General features: G+C 48.3%; 1 protein-coding gene across 4 annotated transcripts; it reads left to right on the top strand.

Annotated features, from left to right (window-relative positions):
* The first annotated feature begins 18 nt into the window (after positions 1-18).
* PCSK4 (proprotein convertase subtilisin/kexin type 4) lies at positions 19-18,948 on the top strand. 4 transcript variants are annotated; one of them, XM_061601939.1, is made up of 16 exons: positions 19-128; positions 456-670; positions 3,680-3,784; positions 4,402-4,491; positions 6,620-6,748; positions 8,372-8,448; positions 9,350-9,438; positions 9,771-9,943; positions 11,263-11,475; positions 12,345-12,445; positions 13,637-13,740; positions 14,231-14,348; positions 15,223-15,405; positions 16,538-16,662; positions 17,581-17,700; positions 18,347-18,948. In XM_061601939.1, the coding sequence occupies exons 4-16, from the start codon at positions 4,438-4,440 to the stop codon at positions 18,838-18,840; spliced, it is 1,980 nt and encodes a 659-aa protein (XP_061457923.1). In that variant the 5' UTR covers positions 19-128; positions 456-670; positions 3,680-3,784; positions 4,402-4,437; the 3' UTR covers positions 18,841-18,948. The 4 variants fall into 4 exon arrangements, with proteins under 4 accessions (XP_061457923.1, XP_061457922.1, XP_061457920.1 ...); XM_061601938.1 differs by having other exon boundaries at positions 19-670; XM_061601936.1 differs by lacking the exons at positions 19-128; positions 456-670 and adding an exon at positions 1,266-1,578.
* The last annotated feature ends 1,036 nt before the right edge of the window (positions 18,949-19,984 follow it).

Below are 19,984 nucleotides of genomic sequence, written 5' to 3'. Positions count from 1 at the left end.
AGCCGGACGTCAGGCCAAGAGGAGGAGGCGCCCTTCGAGGGGAGACGAGAGCGCCTCTGAGGACGTGCAGAGAGCTAGTCTGCCCTGGCAGGCGGGCGTTAATCTGAGGGGGAAACCGCAGTTCGGAGGTGTGGATCTGCACCACGTGTGCAGAAGAGGGAGATGTCGGCAATAGCAGGGAAACCCCAAGGATTGCAGAAGCACAAAGCGGGAGGCCTAAGTGGGCAAAATCCCCCCCTAACAGCTCAGTGATGACAGTGGCCACAAATGCGGGGAGGGGGGGAATGGAATGGAGCACTACGCAAGGCACGGCCGGCTGGCCAGAACCCTGACCTGGCGCATTCATGCTGCAGCACTTTGTTGCAGCTCTCACTTTTGTTTTTCATTGTTATTGGGCAAGTAATTTCAGAGGGACACAAAGCAGCTGCCTTTGACTGGGCTATGTCCTTCCAAAGGGCTGTGCTCGAGGACTGAATCCGGGGCTTTTCCGCGTGCAAAGAATGTGCTCGACCACTGAGCTGTGGGGCCTCTCCAAAGCGTGCAACCCTCCCAGGCCTGCAATCCGTTTCACTGCAGAGGGTGGGAACTGAACTTCGATATCTACCTCGGAGTGATTAATACTAATCATATCAAACAGGATCTTCAGAGCTGATCTCTGTCCTGGCTTCAGGTAATATTGAGGCTCAACCCTGAGATATGCATGTGTGTAGACATGAGGGCAGGAGGAGGAAATGAGGTCCCTTGAGAGAAGACACATTAAAAAAAAAAACCAACCCTGTAGAACAATATATTCCCTTTGAGCGAGAAATCTTGCCTCTCCCCCCTTCGCTGGTGTTTGTTCATTGGTGCCAGGCCCTCTGCAGATGGGCAGAGGCTCTCTTGCGCCCTCTCAATTTTATAATTGTAGACCACTTTTTTGCATTTTTAAAAAAAGTGGAAGTGTGCTATGCTGTTTTCAAAACCATCAGGTTGTATATAAAACAAGGATGCCCCTTTGAGCTCCTTGGACGAACGGTGAGACAAAGTAACAAATACATACATAAAAATAAACAGTGTGTGTGTTTAAAAAATATCTGCACTGTTTATAAACTCAACTAAAAAACAGGCATGGGTTAGCGCGGCTGAGGCGAGCTTCCTCTCACTTCGCCAGCGGTCGGGCAGAAAACTACCGTTCCCAGCAGATCTTGCCCCAGCCCTCCTTTCCCCCGCGCTGGCCCGTTCGCTCACGGCCCCATGGGATTCGTAGTTCCCACGCCCTCCGTCGGCTTCCCGTTACCATGACGACCCGGCGCCTCCGAGCACGCGGAGCGCGGGAAGCCCGCTCTTGGTCTCCCGAGGCGGGCGCAGAGTGAATAGACGAGCCCCAGGCTTGGCGAGAGGGCGCTAGGCCGCGCTGTTTGCTCGAGGGCCGCCATGAAGGGCGCTGCGGGGCTGGGGCTCTGGCTCCTGCTCCTCTGGGGCGGCGTCGCCCGCGCAGCCCTGCGCGTCTACCTGGGCAGCTGGGCGGTGCGCGTCCCCTCAGGAGCCCCGGCGGCGCAGCGCCTGGCCCGCAGGCATGGGCTGCTCTACCTGGGCCAGGTGAGGGCGGAGGGCGCCTGCCTGGGCCGCAGGAGGCCAGCAGCCATTTCCCTAGAGAAACAGGGGCAGAGCTTGCTCTCTCTGGAGCAAGGACTAGGGGAGGCCGACTGTCTTTTACGACTGAAGGAGTCTGGCTGAGTAGCCTCTGAGCATGTGCAGAGTGCCTTTCCTGGGGACAAGCCTGCCAAAGGCCCACCTGCTCCAGCATCCTGTTTCTGAGCAGATGCAACTGCCCCGCCCCGTCATTTGTTCTGGGCATCTGGTACGCTGCCCCTGGACCGGGAAGCTCGCTTCAGCCACATTAATGGCATCAAGGATGCCCACCAGCAGCTTGCGCAGCTCTCCCCATTAGGCCAGCCTTGTTTTAATTACTGAAGAAGTCTGGTTGAGTAGCCTCTGAGCATAGGCAGAGTGTCTTTCTCTGGAAAAAGCCTTGCTAGATCCTACCAAACGCCCATTGGCTCCATCATCCTCTGTTTCTGAAGAGACACAACAGCCCTGCCCTGTCATTTGTTCTGGGCATCTGGTACGCTGCCCCTGGACTGAGGCTCGATTCAGCCAGATTAATGCCATCAGGAAGCCCCCAAGCAGCTTGTACAGCTCTCCCTGTTGAATGTTTTCCACCGTCTGGTAGTCTAGAGGGTCTCTTTCTTGAATAATACAGAGCAAAATCTGTTATTTGCTGATTGATATGGATAAATACACGTCGTATAACTTTTCTGTGCTTGCCTTAGCAGCCCAGCAGATCAGACAGAATTTGAATGTGCAACGTGGTCCCATGTGCTAAAATATATGTCTGTTCCATCTGCGGCTTTTTTTGTGATGACCAGTGGTTTCTGGCAAATAAATTTGACTGACTGACTGCTACTTGGAGGTAGACTGCCTCTGAATATGGTGTTCCCATTTAGCCATGATGGCTAATAGCCGTTGATAGACATCTCCATAAATTTGTCTGATCCCTGGAGGCCATCGTTGTATTGTGTGGTAGTGTGTTTGTCTTTAAGGTGTAGAAAATGTATTCTTGGGAGTGTTCAGTGTAGAATAGGGTTATGCACTAACTGACTCTGAACATATGCAGAACGCTGTCCTTTTTTCGATGGGTAACGGCTCTTTTCTGTACACAGGAACCTGCTTTATACTGAGTCAGACCATTGGGTGCATCTAGCTCACTACTGTCTACCCTGACTGCCAGCAGCTCTCCAGGGTTTCAGGCAGGGAGCCCGCCCTGGCCCTGCCTGGAGATGCTAAGGATATTGGTCTGCATGCCCATCTGAAAAGGTTTATGTGTAAGGGCCAATTGCCCACCCTCAGGAGAGGCTGATCAGACACACTTGGAGAAACGAATCGTGCAGAGAGACGGTGTTTATTAGGAGCAAATCATGCTGTAGAAAAGTGGATCCTTTCATGGTTGAATGAATCAGGATTCCACGTGGCCCTCAGGATAGGCAAATCAGAGCTAGGTCTCATTACCGTGCAGCACCATTGCTTTTTTCCTTTAAAAGATTCATACCATGTCCTTCTTAAAGCCAGGGTGGCTTTTGGATATTAAGACCACATACATTAAAAATGCATCATGCCCATAAGACCCATAAAAGCAGATCAATAAGTGCTGGCTCCTAATGGGGAAACCCAGAGCTAACCGTGCCAATTTTTTTTAAGGCAGAAAAGCTGGCTATGAATGCTAAATAAATAAGCCACCAACCAGTGTCAATTGAGAAAGCAACTTTTTTTTTTAATGAGGAGGGGCAGCTAGAAAAATGGAGCCAGTTGTCCCTGGCATTGGGGACGATTTATTTTTGCAGAAATCGCCACGGCCCTTCTGGTTTTATAGCAGTCTCTGAATGGTGACTCATGCAGAGACACACCGGGGGGAACTGTAGCTTCAGCTCTGCAAAAGCGAACAAATTATTTCTGTGGAGGCTCCAATCAGTCTGGGACTAACGTGCAGATTTCCCATTTTGCTGTTCCCTTCCTTTGTCTTTTAAAACGACACCCTTTCCCTTCCAGTGGAAGTTTCTTCCTCGCCTTTCCAGCCCGTGGCTGAGGACCAGGATGCAAAGGTAACACCCAAACCTCTTGCTTCTCCCTGTCGTTGCTGCAGGTGATCACCGGGGAGCCGTATTACCACCTTAAACACAGGGGCGTGGCCCAGAGGTCCTTGAATCCGCACTGGGGCTGGCACATCCGTCTGAAGAAAGAGCCTCTGGTAAGCTAAGTCAACTGTGAACGCCGGCTCTTGGAGAATGTTTGAGAAGTTCACAGAGGAGATCCAGTGTCAATGACTGCTTGGCCTCAGCTGTTAAATAGAGCCCCCAGGTTTAGAGGCAGTCTACCACTGAATATCACTGATGCTGGGAGGAGATGCCAGAGACGATTGTTGCCCTTGTTGAGTGCTAAGCCAGAGGGGCATATGGTGTGAGCTGTGGTAACGCATAGTGGCTAAAGCACGAGTGGGAACATGGCGGCCCTCGGCCTAATTTCATGGCGGCCCTCGGCCGGATTTGAAAAGCCCTCTGCAACTGATTGGTTCGGGGCTCTGGCAAGAGTGATCTGTCCCCTCCCTAGTAGCTTGCTGGACAGGGAGGAAGGGGGAGGAAGAGTGAAGAGGGGGTACAGGGAGAGAGCGAGCGCAAAAGGGTGGCCCACCTACTCTTGGCTCTGGCTCCACCCACTTTTTGCTTTGGCCCTGCCTATTGCATGCAACCTTTGACAGATTGCCCATCAGTTAATATGCCCCTTGGCAGGAGGAAAAGAAAGGTTCCCCGCCCCTCTACTAAAGCGATCATCTGGGCTTCTAAAAAGTGTGTGTATTTTTGGCTTCAGATCCCCTGGTTTGAGCAGCAGACGCTGAAGAGGCGAATGAAGAGAACAGTGGTCCCCACCGACCCGTGGTTCCACAAGCAGTGGTACATGGTGAGGGGCGTAAGAAAGGCCTGGGACACAGGCAAGGGCTTGGGGGGGGGTGCGAAGCAGCCGGAACGGGTAGGCCAGGAACTCCAAGAGGCTCCGAGGTCAATCTTGCAAGTGCAGGTCTGATGGGTTGCAGGGGGAAATGGAATTGCTGTGGTGGGAAAGGCCTGGTCAGGCTGGCTGGCTGGCTCTGCTGACCCCTCCAGCAGCTGGGGAAGACGTGACCCCTTCAAATGAAACGCCTCCCCTTCTGCCAAAGCTACATCCTCAATGCAAAAACAATACCTCCCTTGTGGAAATCTCTGTGGCATGTAAAAATGTCTCATTCGAGGAAGGCCGTAGCTCAGTGGCAGAGCCCCTGTTTGGCATGCAGAACATCCTCAGTTCAGTCTCCAATGGCATCTCCAGGTAGGGCTGGGAGAGACTCCTGCCTGGAGCCCTGGAGAGAGCTGCTGCCAGTCAGTGTAGGGTAGGCAATACTGAGCTAGATGGAGCAGTATAAGGCAGCTTCCCCTCTTCCACCCTGAGCCATAAATCGAGTGAAAGAAGATACAGAATGAGTGAGTGCAGCACCTTGATTGTGAACCTAGGAAGCTGCCTGAGAGTGAGGCAGGCGGCCGGATTTGAAACAGCGACGGCCTGGAGTCACCCTCTGCATGAAATTAACAATTAACTTTGGAACACGAAGTCTTGGCACCCGACTCATGTTGGTGGGTAGGAGAATGGGTGGGAAGGTGCCGCCTTCTGAGTCAGACCATTGGGACAAGCTCAGTATTGTCTACACTGACTGGCAGCAGCCCTGAAGGGTCCCAGGCAATGGTCTGAAGGCACTTGAGGCCAGCTTCCTGTTGAAGCTAAGCAAGGTTTGGGATGGGAGACTGCCTGGGACGCATATGTAAGCCGCCTTGGTTTTCTATCATTAAAAGAAAGGTGTGGTGTAAATGTAATAAATAAATATTTTATTTTATTTATATCCTGCTGTTTTTCCCAGTAGGAGCCCAGGGCAGGGATCCTTCCCAGCTCTGCCTAGAGATGCCATTGGGGCTTGAACTTGGGACCTTCTGCCTTCAAGGCAGACGCTTTACTACTGAGTTACGGCTCCTCCCCGAATGCAGGGATCTATTTAAATCTATATAGATATCTAGAGATAGATATCTAGAGATAGATATATCTAGAGATAGATATATCTAGAGATAGATATCTAGAGATAGATATCTAGAGATAGATATATCTAGATATAGATATCTAGAGATAGATATATCTAGATATCTAGATATCTAGAGATAGATATATCTAGATATAGATATCTATAGATAGATAGATATAGATATCTAGATATCTATAGATAGATATTTATATCTATCTATCTAGATATCTATCTATCTATCTAGATATCTATCTAGATATCTAGATAGATATCTACAGATATCTAGATAGATATCTATAGATATCTAGATAGATAGATATAGATATCTAGATAGATAGATATAGATATAGATATAGATATAGATATAGATATAGATATAGATAGATAGATATAGATATAGATAGATAGATATAGATATAGATAGATATCTATATATCTATATATCTATCTATATATCTGTATATATCTATATATATCTATATATCTATCTAGATATCTATATCTAGATATCTATATCTATCTATCTATCTATCTATCTATATCCCTCAAGCCTAAAGCCCCCCCACCCCCCACTTTACCCAATCCAGCTGTAATAACTGCAAGTAGCCACCAGCCATCAAGGTCTCCTTTGCACAAAAGTACCTTTTCAACCAGCAAACTGGAGAGAGGCCTGCAGGGGCCTTTTTCCCCCCCAGGGTACACTTGCAACATTTTCAAGATGGCCTATTAACTCTCTCCACCACATCCTTTTCCGGGATGGCTGTGGCTGATCCTGCATGACTTGTTCAAGCAGTTTTTCTGGCTTTTCCCCCTCCAGTTTGCTTCCACAATCCGCTAGGGATCTGGATGCCCAAGTAGGTTTTCTTTCCCCATGCTCTGTCTTGAATTCTCTCTCAAAAAGGTGGATTGAGAGCAAAGAGGAACGGCAGAGCTGGTCTCCTCCTCCTCTTGCTTCCTGCAGCCTTTTCAACTTTTCTCTTTTAGAACAATGACGTGCTTCCAGATCTCAACATCCTCACTGCCTGGAGCCAAGGTTTCACGGGCTCGGGGGTTGTGGTGAGCATCCTGGACGACGGCATCGAGAAGGACCATCCCGACCTTGTGGCCAACTATGTGCGTAGGACCAGGATCTCTTTTTCTAGGGATGCGGGAGAAATGTCGTTCGGTTGGCATTCAGAGGTGAACCTAACCTAATCGGCACTCTTGGAAGCTATGTGTGAACCAAAACCCAGCCTTCCTTCGAAGTGTGCACTTACTCCAGTTTTCCAACTGACCAATGTTTACACAAATAGCAGAGATTGGGGAAAGTGTGCGTAACAACTAATATATGAGTTGAAACAACAGACAAAAATGCATCCTGTTAGGAGAAATTGCTTGCAAAAGGTGTTGTTGTTATGTGCCTCCAAGTCAACTACGACTTATGGCGACCCTATGAATCGGCGACCTCCAAGAGCATCTGTCATGAACCACCCTGTTCAGATCTTGTAAGTTCAGGTCTGTGGCTTCCTTGATGGAATCAATCCATCTCATAGGTCAAAACTAATGTGGAGAACTGAACTGAGCATGGGGGGGAAATGAGAGAAACCCCAATTGACATGTTCACCTGGGCATTCCCTTGTCTCAAAATAAATGTAGGAAAGGCATAAACCTGTACAGGCAGCGAAAAGTGGCTGTCAATAAGGCGGGCCAGGTCATAAGGACCTCAGGAGAGCCTGCTAGATCTCCAAGTCTAGTACTGGAGCCACTTGCTCAGTAGGAGCTATCCATGGTTCTGGAACCTGCCTTGTTCCTCTGTTGCACCAGAACATAAACACCCTGCTGTATCAGGCCAAAGGGGGCCCACCTAGTCCAGCCTCCTGTCCTCACAGTGGCCAGCCAGGTGCCCATGATGGGAAGCCTGCAAGCAGGACCTGAGCGCAAGAGCAACTCTCCCCTCCTGCAGTTTGCAGCAACCGGCATTCAGCGTAGCCGTCATAGCCATTGATAGCCTGATCCTCCAGGAATTTGTCTGATCCTCTTTTAAAGCCACCCAAGCTGGTGGCGGTCACTGTCTCCTCTGTGAGCGAGTTCCACAGTTTTAACTATGTGCAGTGTAAGTCTCCAGTGATGTGGCTGAAACGAGCCTTCCTCATCCTGGTGCCTTTCAGGCTGTGCTGGTTGGGGCTGATGGGAGTTGTAGTCCCAAACATCTGGAGGGCACCAGGTACGGTTAAATCGAGACAGGTGACAGGAACGGCTGACCATTGCCCTTTTGGAGAACAGCGTAGCTGCAGCCACTCAGCCAAGATGCTTCTTCTCTCTGCTCACCGTTTCCTTGGTCCTCGCTTGTTCTCCTTTGCTGATCTGAATTTCCAGCTTCTGGCTCCCTCCAGACTGCTGCTCACGGCTTAGCTTTGACAGCTGGAGGTGTCTGGCTCATTACAACTGTCCCTATTACTTTTTAAGATGTTTTTAATGCTTTTTTAAAAAAAAATACATGTTTTTAAAGATAATTTGTTTTAATTTGTTTTTAAAGATGTTTTAGAGTGCTTTTAGTGTTTTTGTTTGCAGCCGTGGGCTCCTTCTGGGAGGAAGGGAGGGACATACATTTAATAAAAAATAATGAATATTACCCTCTGTGACACTCAAGTTAAATTGAGGATGCTTTGGAAACTTTCCCTCCGAGTTTGGTGCTCCATATTACCTGGTTTTGTATCTTGGGAACTGGAGTTGCCTCATCCCTCGTGTGTGTTTTAGGATCCCGCGGCAAGTTATGACTTCAACGACGATGATCCAGACCCTCAGCCTCGCTACAACGCCTGGGATGAGAATCGGTGAGTTTGTCCTTTTTCAATAAACCTCGAGGACAAAATTTGGGCCCCAGCACTTTCCCCCTCTTGTGGCAGTCCTGGTCCAAACAGCATAGATTATCCTGGGTGATATTCGGAATAATTTTTAGGTATTGGTTGGTATTATGATTGTGGCAGCAAATATAATACAGGCCAGAAGGTGGACAGTGGCGCAACCACCCAGTGAAGATGAATGGCTGGATAAATGTTTAGGACTCGCAGTAACGTTTAAGTTAACCCACTTTGTGCGTAGGAGGGAAGGGATACTGAGAGGCACAGACTTTATGGATAGGTGGGTTTTGGAATGTCAGATAGGGAAATCACAGACTTGAGATGGTTTTCTTCCCAGTTAATTGACATGATTGCTAGCAGAAAATGGAAACTGATTAGTTCTAGTGTTATTGTTGTTACAATTCCTTATTATGATTTGTATTTTTGAGAGAGGATTTCTTTTTTGATGTTTTGTATATTCATAATTTATGTAAATAAGTTCCTATTTTTAAAAAAAAAACAATTGCATGTATCTGAATTTTGCGATGCAGTTCTTCAACCAAAGAATGTTTACAAAAATGCATGTATTGAGGGAAAGTGTACATAAAAATGACTATATTCATGGAAATAACATACAAGATACATGATATTAGGAAAAGGTGCTTGCAAAAATGTGCACGTTGGTCAAAACTGCATCCAAAAATGTATTTATTAGAAGAAATTAGCACTAAAATGCTGATGAATCTTCACAAGGATTTTTTTTTTTTAATGAATAAATTGCAAATTTCTGCAGAGATGTGGAGGACGGAATTTAAGCCTGGGAAAACGAGAAGCTAAGAGAACCGAAATGGGGAGATGGTTCCACCCTTGACTCTTACTGTGCCTTCTCTTCCAGGCATGGGACGCGCTGTGCGGGGGAGGTGGCAGCCAGTGCCAACAATGGTGTTTGCGGAGCAGGCGTCGCCTATCGGGTGAAAATTGGGGGCAAGTGGACCCTTGTTTCTGGGAAGACCTGGGAAAAAAGGGGGGAAACTGCAAGCTGATAGTGATGGAGAAACAGCCCAGGTTGCATCTCCAGGAGGACCCCAGAATCCTGATGCCCCAACTTTCATGATTTGTTCAACTACCGGTCTTAATAGACCAGTTATTTCTTAACTCTGCAATATATGTATATCTTCCCAAAACTCAGTAAGGGTGGAAAGGGGCTATGTGAGGGTCTGTTGTAGCCTGTGCAGGTAACGGGGAAAGCAGAAGGGTTTGTAAAGCGGACTGCAGACTGGGGGATCTGGCACAGCGACCCACTGTTTTCCTCCCAGGGGTGAGGATGCTTGACGGGACGGTGACGGATATTGTCGAGGCTCAGTCCCTCAGTCTCCGCCCTCAGCACATCGACATCTACAGTGCCAGCTGGGGTCCCGAGGACGATGGGAAGACGGTGGACGGGCCCGGGATGCTGGCCTCGGAAGCCTTCCATAAAGGCGTCGCAAACGTAAGGTTTGGCCCTCTCTGCCAAAAGAGCGCTGCCGCTTTTGTCTCTTGGATCCTCCGTTTGTGACGCGCTGTCACAGCAACCTGACCGCTGAGCTAAGATCCTCGTGAGGACAGGTTGCAGCATTTCAGGCTCTTTCTTTTAGAGACAAGGCGAGTCGGAGGCAACATGATAGAGGTGTATAAAATGATGCACGACACGAGAAAGATGACAGAAAAGTTTTTCTCCCTCCTCTTAACACTGGAACTCATGGCCATCCAGTGAAACTAAATGTTGCAAGATTCAGGACAGACGAAAGAAAGTTCTTCACTCAGCACAGAGTTAAAGGATGGAATTTGCTCCTAGAGAAGGCTGTGATGGCCACCAGCCTGGATGGCTTTAAAGAGGATTAAACAAATCCCTGGGGATAAGGCTATCAATGGCTACTAGCCATGATGGTCTGTGCTCTGCCTCTATGGACACAGGCAGTATGCTTCTGAATTCTAGAGGCTGGAAACCGCAGGAGGAGGAGAGTCCTCTTGCTCGCAGGTCCTGCTGGTGGACTTCCTGTAATAGACAGCTGATTGGCCACTGTGAGAACAGGATGCTGGACTAAATGGGCCACTGGCCTGGTCCAGCAGAGCCCTTATGTTTGGTGGTGTGGAAGAGCTCATGGGGCAAAGGAGGGTAGTTGGTTCAGCACCGTGGATAGCTCCTAGTGAGCAAGCGGCTCCAGTACTGGACTAGATGGGCCACTGGCCTGATCCAGCAGGGCTTTTCTGATGTTCTTAGACTCCTTCCCCCCAAAATTAAATTACAGTTGTACCCATTATTGGTCCTGCTTAGAGTAGACCCGTTGAAATGGGCACAACTAACCAAAATTCATTCATTTTAATGGGTCCATTTTGACTGTAGTTGGAAACAACCCTAATGCAGGTGCGATGATTTCCATGTGTCTGCTCTTAGTTAGATTTACAGCCTTAAGATTCCAGTTCTCATGGTTCTGAGAAAAGGACTGATTTTAAACAGGAACATTGGAAGCTGCCTTCTACTGAGTCAGACAACTGGTCCATCTAGCTGAGTACTGTTGACACTGACTGGCAGTGGCTCTCTAGGATTTCAGGCATGAAATCTTCGCCAGTCCTACCTCGAGGTGCTGGGGATTGAACCTGAAACCTTCTGCATGCAAAGCAGATGCTCTACCACTGAGCTATGGCCCCTTCCCCATGAAGGCTGGGGGGGGTTGGTTAGCCAAGGGTACCTCTCCAATCAGACCATTAGTCCATATTCTGTGGTGCTGATTGGCTGGGCCAGATTCCCATCATCCTTTTCTCCCGCAGGGCCGTCAAGGGCTAGGCTCCCTGTTTGTTTGGGCCTCGGGGAACGGTGGCCTTCGCAACGACAACTGCAACTGCGATGGCTACACCAACAGCATCTATACCTTATCCGTGGGGAGCACAACTGAGCAAGGCAGGGTGCCCTGGTACAACGAAGCCTGTGCCTCCACCCTCACCACCACCTACAGCAGCGGGGTGAAAGGCGAAAAGCAGATTGTGAGAGTCTTTTTGCTCTGGCTCCTTTGGCGAGGGTGGAGGGAGCTCAGGGCAGGCAGTGAGGACGGGTGGATCTATTGAAACAAGAAGTATAATAGCCATATTTCTAGTCCTTAAGGTTGTGGGAAATGCAACGGCAATTTAGAGGCCCAGTTTAGAGAGGTTCTGTATAGGAATCCCAGTGCTCAGGAGTAAGGATGGGCGAATCTGCCAAAATGACAAGTTAAACCACCCATGTTTCTAGTCCTTAATTTTTGCCTGTTCCACACAGTTTTGCACAGCCGTTTCCCCAAGAATAATGCCTTTTTGTGTGTTGCCCCTGCTAATTTATGCCTTTCCAGGCACACTTCCCCTAGTCTGTGCCTTTTTGTACACAGGATTTGGCCTGAGGACCGCATTGCAAAATTTGGGAGGGGAGTGCAAATTTCGAAGGAGGGCTGCGTTTCAGTTTGCATATTGTTCCAGAACATGCTGATTGGGTCGCTTCATCTTTAATTGCAAACTGCACCAAATTTCTCCCCCATCCTTAAGAGGCAGGGATCAAACCAATCGCATACGCCCCATCTCTTCCTTTCCTCTCTGGTAAAAAGGCTGTCGAACGACTCCTGCTTCCTTCAGCCAGAGCATTTTTTTTGTACAGCCGATTTTTATGTAAAGCGTAAACCACCACCTGCTGGCGGTTCAAGGAAATAGCCACACGTTGAACTTTTTCCAGTGTCCTTGAGTAGCTGATGACCCAGAGCCAGCTCTGGGGTGTACAGAGGACACACATGGAGCAGGGGGAGACGACGGGAGGGTGTCTGAGGCATCTGTGCACCTTTACTGTAGTCGTTGCACCTTTTTTCTGACAGCTCCCTTTCCCCTTTCAGGTGACGACAGACTTGCGGCACACCTGCACGAGTGGACATACTGGCACGTCCGCCTCCGCTCCTCTCGCGGCAGGCATGATTGCCCTCGCTTTGGAGGCCAAGTAAGAAGGGGTGGGGATTTGGGGGAGACATTTCATTCGGCTTGAACTTGCTTCCTGTGTTTCAGTGCAAAGGAAAACTAGTTCCCTTTTTTTGGATTTTTATATCGCTTCATGTGTCCAAAAGCTAGACAGTACTGAGCCACATGGACCAGTCGCCTGACTCGGTATAAAGCAGTGTCTTATGCTCCTATTTTAATCAGCTCTTTACTCAGGACCATGAGGACTAGAATCATACTTGCCAATTTGCTGCCAGGCCAGGTTCAAGGTACTTTTGTTAATTCACAGAGCCCTAAACAACTTAGGTCCAAAGTACCTTAAGGACCGTCTGACTCCTCATGTTCCATCTCGATCCACAAGATCTTCTGATGGGGCACTTTTAGTGGTTCCCCACATGCCCCCGAGGTTCGGCTGGCCCCTAGCCTTTAGTGTGGCAGGCTCCACCCTGCGGGGCTCCCTCCCAAGAGTGGTTTGGCAAGAACCACCCCTCCTTTCTTTCAGGGGTCTTTTGAAAATTGAACTCTTGAGTCAGGACTTTTAACATATCCCCCCCCCCATTTGGTGCAGTATTTATTGACGCTTTCATTATTCTTTTTAATGATGGTTTGGTTGGTTTTCAAATTTTATTGTTGTAAACCACCACGATGTAAATCTATGAAAGGGGTGGCTTCTAAATACACAAATAAATAAACTTATCTTTACAAGAAAGCCCCTCACTCAGTGGTATTCAGTGGCTTTGCATGTAGAAAGTCCCCAGTTCAGCCCCCAGTAGCATCTTCAGATAGGGCTGGGAATATCCCCTGTTTGATATCCCAGACAGCCACTGCTGCTGCTGGTTAGTGTGCACTATATTATTTATTTATTTATTTTGTTGCATTTATATACCGCCCATAGCAAGTAGCTCTCAGGGCGGTAAACAATAGGATAAAATACATACATCATAATAATAAAATCACAAAACATATAAGACACAATGAAAGCAAAATACAATTAAACAAAATATAAGATGATAAAAGGATTAGTATTACTATACTGAGCTATATGGTCTGACTTGGTAGAAGGTAGCTTCCTTTTGAAAGACGCTCCCGAACTGAAATATGGAGGCATTTAAAAACAGGCTTATCGTGATGTTGGGGAGGCATTTCTACATCAGAAGCATCAGCTGTCCTCTCACGTGCATCTCTGTGTCTATAGCCCAGCCCTGACCTGGCGTGACATGCAGCATCTTGTGGTGAGGGCCTCCAGCCCAGCCCACCTCCAGGCAGACGACTGGGCTGTGAATGGAGTGGGGCGCAAAGGTGAGCTGCCCTGGGGGGCGGGGTTGTACTGCTTTTACATGGTAGAGGCTGCACCTGCATGGATTACCCCTGGGGCAGGGGAGGAATTTGATTCAGTTTGCATTTCAAGCCGAATTGATCAAATTCACATTTCCCGAAACTATACGAGAGCCGGAACTCAGCCACTCCTTTGAAATTCGCACATCCCTGAATTTGGAATGCGGTTCTCCAGCTGACGATGTTTACAAAAAATGGATTACTAAAGAAGGGATCGGTGAGGGAAGAAATAGGCCGCCTTTCTGTCTGTTGCGCCTGTGCTTGTTGGACCACAATTCCCAGCAGCCGGCATGGCCAGTGATCAGGGTTGATGGCAAGCATTGTCCAGCGACACCTAGAAGGGCTCCGCTTCCCTGTCCCCTGCCTTTGCAAGTGAGCTGCGAGACCTCTCTCAATTCTTCGGAGGGTTTCTGGAGCGGAATTTCACTTCTGTGTTTCTTTCTTGTTCGTTCAGTGAGTCACTATTACGGATACGGCCTCTTAGATGCCGGGCGGCTGTTGGATCTGGCCAAGGAGTGGAATACGACGCAGTCCCAGAGGAAATGCTTTGTCAAAGTTGTCGACAAGCCAGTGTAAGGGACCACACCCGCCTGTAGACATACCACCCCCAATCAGGTGCACCAGACTAACTTAGGTTCCTTAATTTCAGTGGGTTGGCTCTGAGCTGGCCTTAGTTGAATGCAGCCCTCTGTGAGAGGTGAACTGTAGTTCCCAGGATACTTTGGGGAAGCCTGGTGCTTTAAATGGATGGTGTAGATGCAGCCTTTAGGTCTTATAACAATTAAGTCGCTTGTAGGGAAGTGACTAATAAATCCAATCAGGTTAATATAGGAAGGTAAGATTCGCACCGGTTCCCCTGCCCACTTTGGTTTCTGATCCCAACCATCACTGGGACATGCCCCACAGAAGGTTCTCTGTGTGGAGTAGCGGGAAATTCAACTCTGTTCGCGTTGCAAGCCAATTCTATCGAATTCACACTTTCCGAAACATTCGGAGAACCGAAAGGCAGCCCTCCTTCGAAATCCGTACTTATTTGAATTCTGCAATGCAGTTCGCCAACCAACGTTTACAAAAATGCACGTGATAGGCGAGAGTGTGCATGAAAATGAGTCTGTGAGTGATGATACGTGCACAAATGCATCATTTGACAAGAAATGGCTTGCAAAAACGGTAGTCAAAACCGCCCACAAAAATGTGCTTATTTGGAGAAAATCCCCCTGAAATGCTGGAGAATTTTCATGAGGATTTTTTTTAAAAAAATTGCAAATTGCTGCAGCAGTGTGGAGAACTGAATATTGGAAAAGTAAGAAACAAAGAACCAAAATTGGCAGGTCTTTCCATCGCTAGCGTGGGAATGCATCTCTCTTGCTCAAGAAAGGTTCCCTCAACCCTGCTGTAAGAACTCCACCTCTTTCCCCACTCCTCTCTCTCCCTGTTTTCTGGCAGGGTGCTGGGTTCGAGGCTTTCCATCTCCAAAAACGTCTCCTGCGCCGGCCTTGGGAAAAGCAAGACCATCCATTCTCTGGAGCATGTCCAGGCCCAGCTCACTCTCCGTTACAGTCGGCGAGGAGATTTAGTCATCTCGCTGACCAGCCCAATGGGAACAAAGTCAACTCTGGTGGCTGTCAGGTGGAATTCCCTTTGCTTTCCATGTGTGCGTGTGTGTGAGGTGGCATACCTGACAGTTATTGGCTCAGTTCACGTTTCCAAGCTGAACTGTCCTAATTAATTCACAGCTGAACCTGCCTGGATCCCTGAAGCGAGGCATTGGGAACCTTTGGCCCCTGCAGATGTCGCTGAACAGCAACTCGCATCCTCCCTAGTCGATGGCCACGCTTGCTGGGGCTAATGGGAACTGGCGTGCAGAAATGTCAGCATCTGTGCTGGAATTGGTTCTCAGATGTTTTTAAATATTCCCACCCCCAAAAAAAATTTAAACATGTTTTGTCTTTAAGATGGTTTTTAAGGATTTGTTGTGTTTTTAAAGATATTTTAAAGATGTTTTGATTTTATGATGCTTTAAATGTGTTTTGGGCGTTTTGTCACTTATTTGCCACCCTGAGTTCCTTCTAAGAAGGACGGGAGATCAGTTTAATGAATCAACAAACATCTAGAGGGGCAAAGGTTCCCCATTCCTGCCTTAGATCATCTAAAGCCTTTCTCTGGGTCCCTCCTTAGAGGGAGTCTCGGGGTGGTGGTGACAAGGGGGAGGGCCTTTTCAGTGCTGGTTCCTAATCTGTGGGATGCTCTCCCCAGCAAGGTCCTCCTGGCACCTTCAAAGACACCTTCTCAGCGCCAGGTAAAGACTTATCTCCCTCCCCCTTCTTTGATGGACTGAGCTGATTCTGTTTTATTGTTAGGGTGCAGCCCAAGCATCCTATGGCTGTTACGGGGTGGGCCATGCATGTTTTATGAATTTTTTGCGTCTTGTAAAAAAATGTTAGTGTTGTATAGGATTTTTTCTTTTTTTTCCCCATGGTATAATTCAGATATGTTTTTAAATGTAGGTAACAAGAGACTAATACTTTGTTGTTATTGTTGTTATTGCAATAATGCAGATTGGAATGCAGTCATCCTTCAGGTGACGCACTTCTCCAGTTTTGCAAAGCAATTTTTGGCTAAACAAAATTAATGCATACACACCTGTAGTTTAGTGGGAAATGCATACCATTTAATCTTGATAAATCTCACATTGCAAATTGTGCATGATGGGAAACCCTCGCATATTTTTCAGGGCAGCTTTCTTGCCTTTCCCCTCTAGGCCTCACGACACCAGCAGCAAGGGTTACAGGGACTGGTCCTTCATGTCCACGCACTATTGGGACGAGAACCCTCAGGGCGTTTGGACCCTTCTGCTTGAAAACAAGGGGGATGCATACAACACTGGTAAGCTTAGCAACCTCCTCTGCCCCGCTTAGGCCGTGGCTAACTGGTTTACACGCACGCCCAGTTCCCTCTTCTTGCGTGACACTTTCTGTCAGATGTTACCTTGAGGGCTAGTAACTTGAATAGTTCCCCCCCCCCAAGAAATAGACGTCAACAGGGCTTCTTAGCACTAACTCCTTTCTTCAGAATTGTGGATCTGCTTTTGTCCAACAAAGACAGGAAAACAATAATGCATTTCCTGGGGGGGGGAATGGGGGGGAGTTGCCGTAGACCTTGATTCTTTCATAGGCCCAGAGTGACATTGCTCTCCCTTGACAAAACCTTTTGGTAGTTTGCATTGGAAGTTAGAGTGGACAATCTGGTCAGTTTTAGACAGGGCCAGCGGGCCCTGCAACAAAATGTTGCAGTATGGAATGTCCCTGTTTCCACTCCTTCTTGAAATGGTCCCAAAAAAGGGAGGGGTGAAGGAAGTCCCAGAAACAGCATGGTTGAGGACTGGGCATGGTCAGTGGCCACAGAATGCTACATGTCTATGGGGAAGGGGGAACAGGAAAACCTGGGGGGCGGTGAGGGAAGAATGGGGGAAGGGTCATAGCTCAGTGGGAGAACATCTGCTCTGCATGCAGAAAGTCCGAAGTTTGATCCCCAGTTGCAGCTGTCTCTTTACAGCAGCCATCCGAATGCACTTATTTATTAATTTCTTACATTTCTTTCCCACCTTTCCTCCTCCAAGGAGCTCAAGGGTGCGTACATGGTTTTCCCCTCCCCATTTCACCCTCACAACAACCCTGTGAGGTAGGTTGCCCTAGGTTCTGTGATGTGAGTGTGGTTCTCACTGATTTTGCAACATTTTCTGTCTTTCTGTACACTCACAATGATTTGATGATTTGAGGGGGGTTCTTCTGTCCCATTACAAAGGATTCCTCGACCACTTTGTGTTAAAACTGTACGGGACGAATGAGGATATGACAGCCAGAGCGGCTGTGGCCTCGGCGGTGAGCAAGTGTGTGAGGCGAGACGCAGTTGGGACATGCCTGGGTGAGTTGCATCCATCCCCCTTGCCCCCAGTGGCAAGAGACAGACTTTTTTTGTATCCAACTAGAAAGAGCTACTTGATGTTGGGAGGACCAGTCACCAAAAATGGACTTTTGGGGGAAAAAAACAAAGGGTTGTATCTGTCTAAGTTGTACTCAGAGTAGGCCCACTGAAATGAATAGACCTCAGCCTTATCTATAGATTTTAGTTCATCTTTTAGTTCATAAGGACAGGAGACGGCAGCTGCTGGATAAAGCCAATGGCTCCTCTAATCTAGTATTAGTGCTGTTTGCTCACTGGGAACTGTCCATGGTGCTGAAATACCTCAGAGCAACTTGCTTGCTAGGAGCTGCCCATGGTGCTGAAACTCCTAACCTGCCTTGCCCCATGAGTTCTTCCACCGCGCTAGGAGAGAACCAAAGAAGAGCCTGAGGCTGGATCAGGCCAAAGAGGGGCCATCGAGTCCAGCATCCTCTTCTCACAGTGGCCAACCAGGACCTGAGTGCAACAGCAACTCTCCCCTTCTGTGGTTCCCAGCAACTGATACTCAGAAGCATCCTGCCTCCAACAGTGGAGGCAGAGTGTAGCCATTGTGGCTAGTAGCCATGAACAGTGCTATCCTGCTAACCTTTCTCTCTCTTCTTCCCAGAATGCACTGGTCCCTTCTATGCCTTCCAGCACCGCTGCCTGTCCTATTGCCCTCCTAGATATTACACCCTCTCCCGGCCCTCCCTTGACCCTGACGGGACACCCCATGCCATCCAGTCCTGTGCTGCTTGTCACCCATCTTGCTACACCTGCCAGGGAGGGACGGTGCACAATTGCACCACCTGCCCACCCTTCAGCACTTTCAGTGAGGCCTCCCGCATCTGTCTGCCGCACCTGTCCTCCTCCCGCAGAGGCCAGCCTGCTCGGGGACACCAGCACCTTCTCGTCCTGGTCGTGGTGACCCTGTTCTGTGTGGGGCCCATTGTCTTCTTCATCTTCTATGCCGTGTACCGGTTGTCCTCCCTCAGGGACAAGTGGAAGAGACAGGCAGGGCCTTGCGCCGAATCTGGGGCTGCCGGATTGGATCTCCTGTGCCTCCATCACATGGGCGCAGAGGATCATTTGAAGGATCCCTCGCAGAAGCCTTTTCCATGAAACAAAAGCTGAAGCACTTGAACCTGGTTGTGGATAGCTGCTATATATTTTTATATCCCTGACGAGCCCTGGTTTGCTCGAATGCAATAAACGCTCTGCTTGAGTCAGTATCTCTTGTCCATTTACGATTGACGGGTGCAGTTGTGGACCCCGTTTCATGTGAGCCCCACTGAGCGGGACTTGCGTTCATAGTATATACATACAGGACTGTGCTGTAAATCAATCTTTTTGGGGCTGAGGTTGGCCGGTGGGTCAGATCCTGCCCTCCCCTGCTCCACCGATCAACGTTGATGGAGGGGCAAGGCATTGCAGTGATGTCAAATTGCCCCCTTTTCCCGCGAAGGAGCATGGCTTTTCAGATGCCACCAGGCATCTGCTTGGCAGTGCCTGCAAACTCTGCTTTTAGCAGGCAGTCACGCCTGGACCTGCTCCGCACCTGACGCCACACAGAATGAAAGGTGTGTGTTCTGGCCAAAGCAGTCTTGCGGGCCACCACTGAGGTCTGGCTTCTAAGTTCTGGCATCCTTTGGATGTTTGGCCTAAGACATTGAACATGATGCGATTGTAATGCATATAGAATCATAGAATCACAATAAGGCCATCGAGTCCAACCCTTTGCTCAATGCAGGAATCCAAAACCATATCGCCAACATGTGTCAGGTTTTCTAACCTTAGTCTTTTATACATAGTGCTTTTCCTATGGTATCCGTTCCCTTTTTTAGGCTTTTTTTAACTGCCAAAAACTTTACAGCATCCTAATCTAAAGAAGAGTTCTGAGGATCTCGAAATTTGCACACAAGCGTGGTTTTTTTTTGAAAGTTGGTCCTAATTGGGAATGGGGGGAGGAAATTCTATTCAGTTCACATTTAGACCTGAATCTATCAAATTTGTGTTTTCTGGAAAAAAAGAGCTGAAATGTAGCCATTTTGAAATTTGCACTTGTCCAAATGATGCAGTTCTCCAACCAAGTTCAGGAAGACAAAATCTTAGGGGAAAGTGTGCATAAAAATGAATATATGAGCGAAAATAACATACAAAACAACATTATGTTAGAAGAAACTGCTTGCAAAAATGGGCTCAGCAGTCAAAACGGCATGAAAAAATGTGTTTATTAGGAGAAATTCACACCAGAACGCTGAACAAT

Source organism: Rhineura floridana, chromosome 18 (genome assembly GCF_030035675.1).
Source record: "Rhineura floridana isolate rRhiFlo1 chromosome 18, rRhiFlo1.hap2, whole genome shotgun sequence".
Taxonomy (NCBI): Eukaryota; Metazoa; Chordata; class Lepidosauria; order Squamata; family Rhineuridae; genus Rhineura; species Rhineura floridana.
Note: the sequence above shows the minus strand (reverse complement) of the source record. Positions and strands in the feature narration are given on the sequence as shown.

What these genes read in the sequence shown, in the direction of transcription:
- PCSK4 (XM_061601936.1), top strand. Translation starts at nt 1,414, where the DNA reads ATGAAGGGCGCTGCGGGGCTGGGGCTCTGGCTCCTGCTCCTCTGGGGC. An exon ending in AACGCCTGGGATGAGAATCG is followed by an intron (nt 8,449 to 9,349) that starts GTGAGTTTGTCC and finishes CTTCTCTTCCAG; the next exon opens with GCATGGGACGCGCTGTGCGG. An exon ending in GAATGGAGTGGGGCGCAAAG is followed by an intron (nt 13,741 to 14,230) that starts GTGAGCTGCCCT and finishes TTGTTCGTTCAG; the next exon opens with TGAGTCACTATTACGGATAC.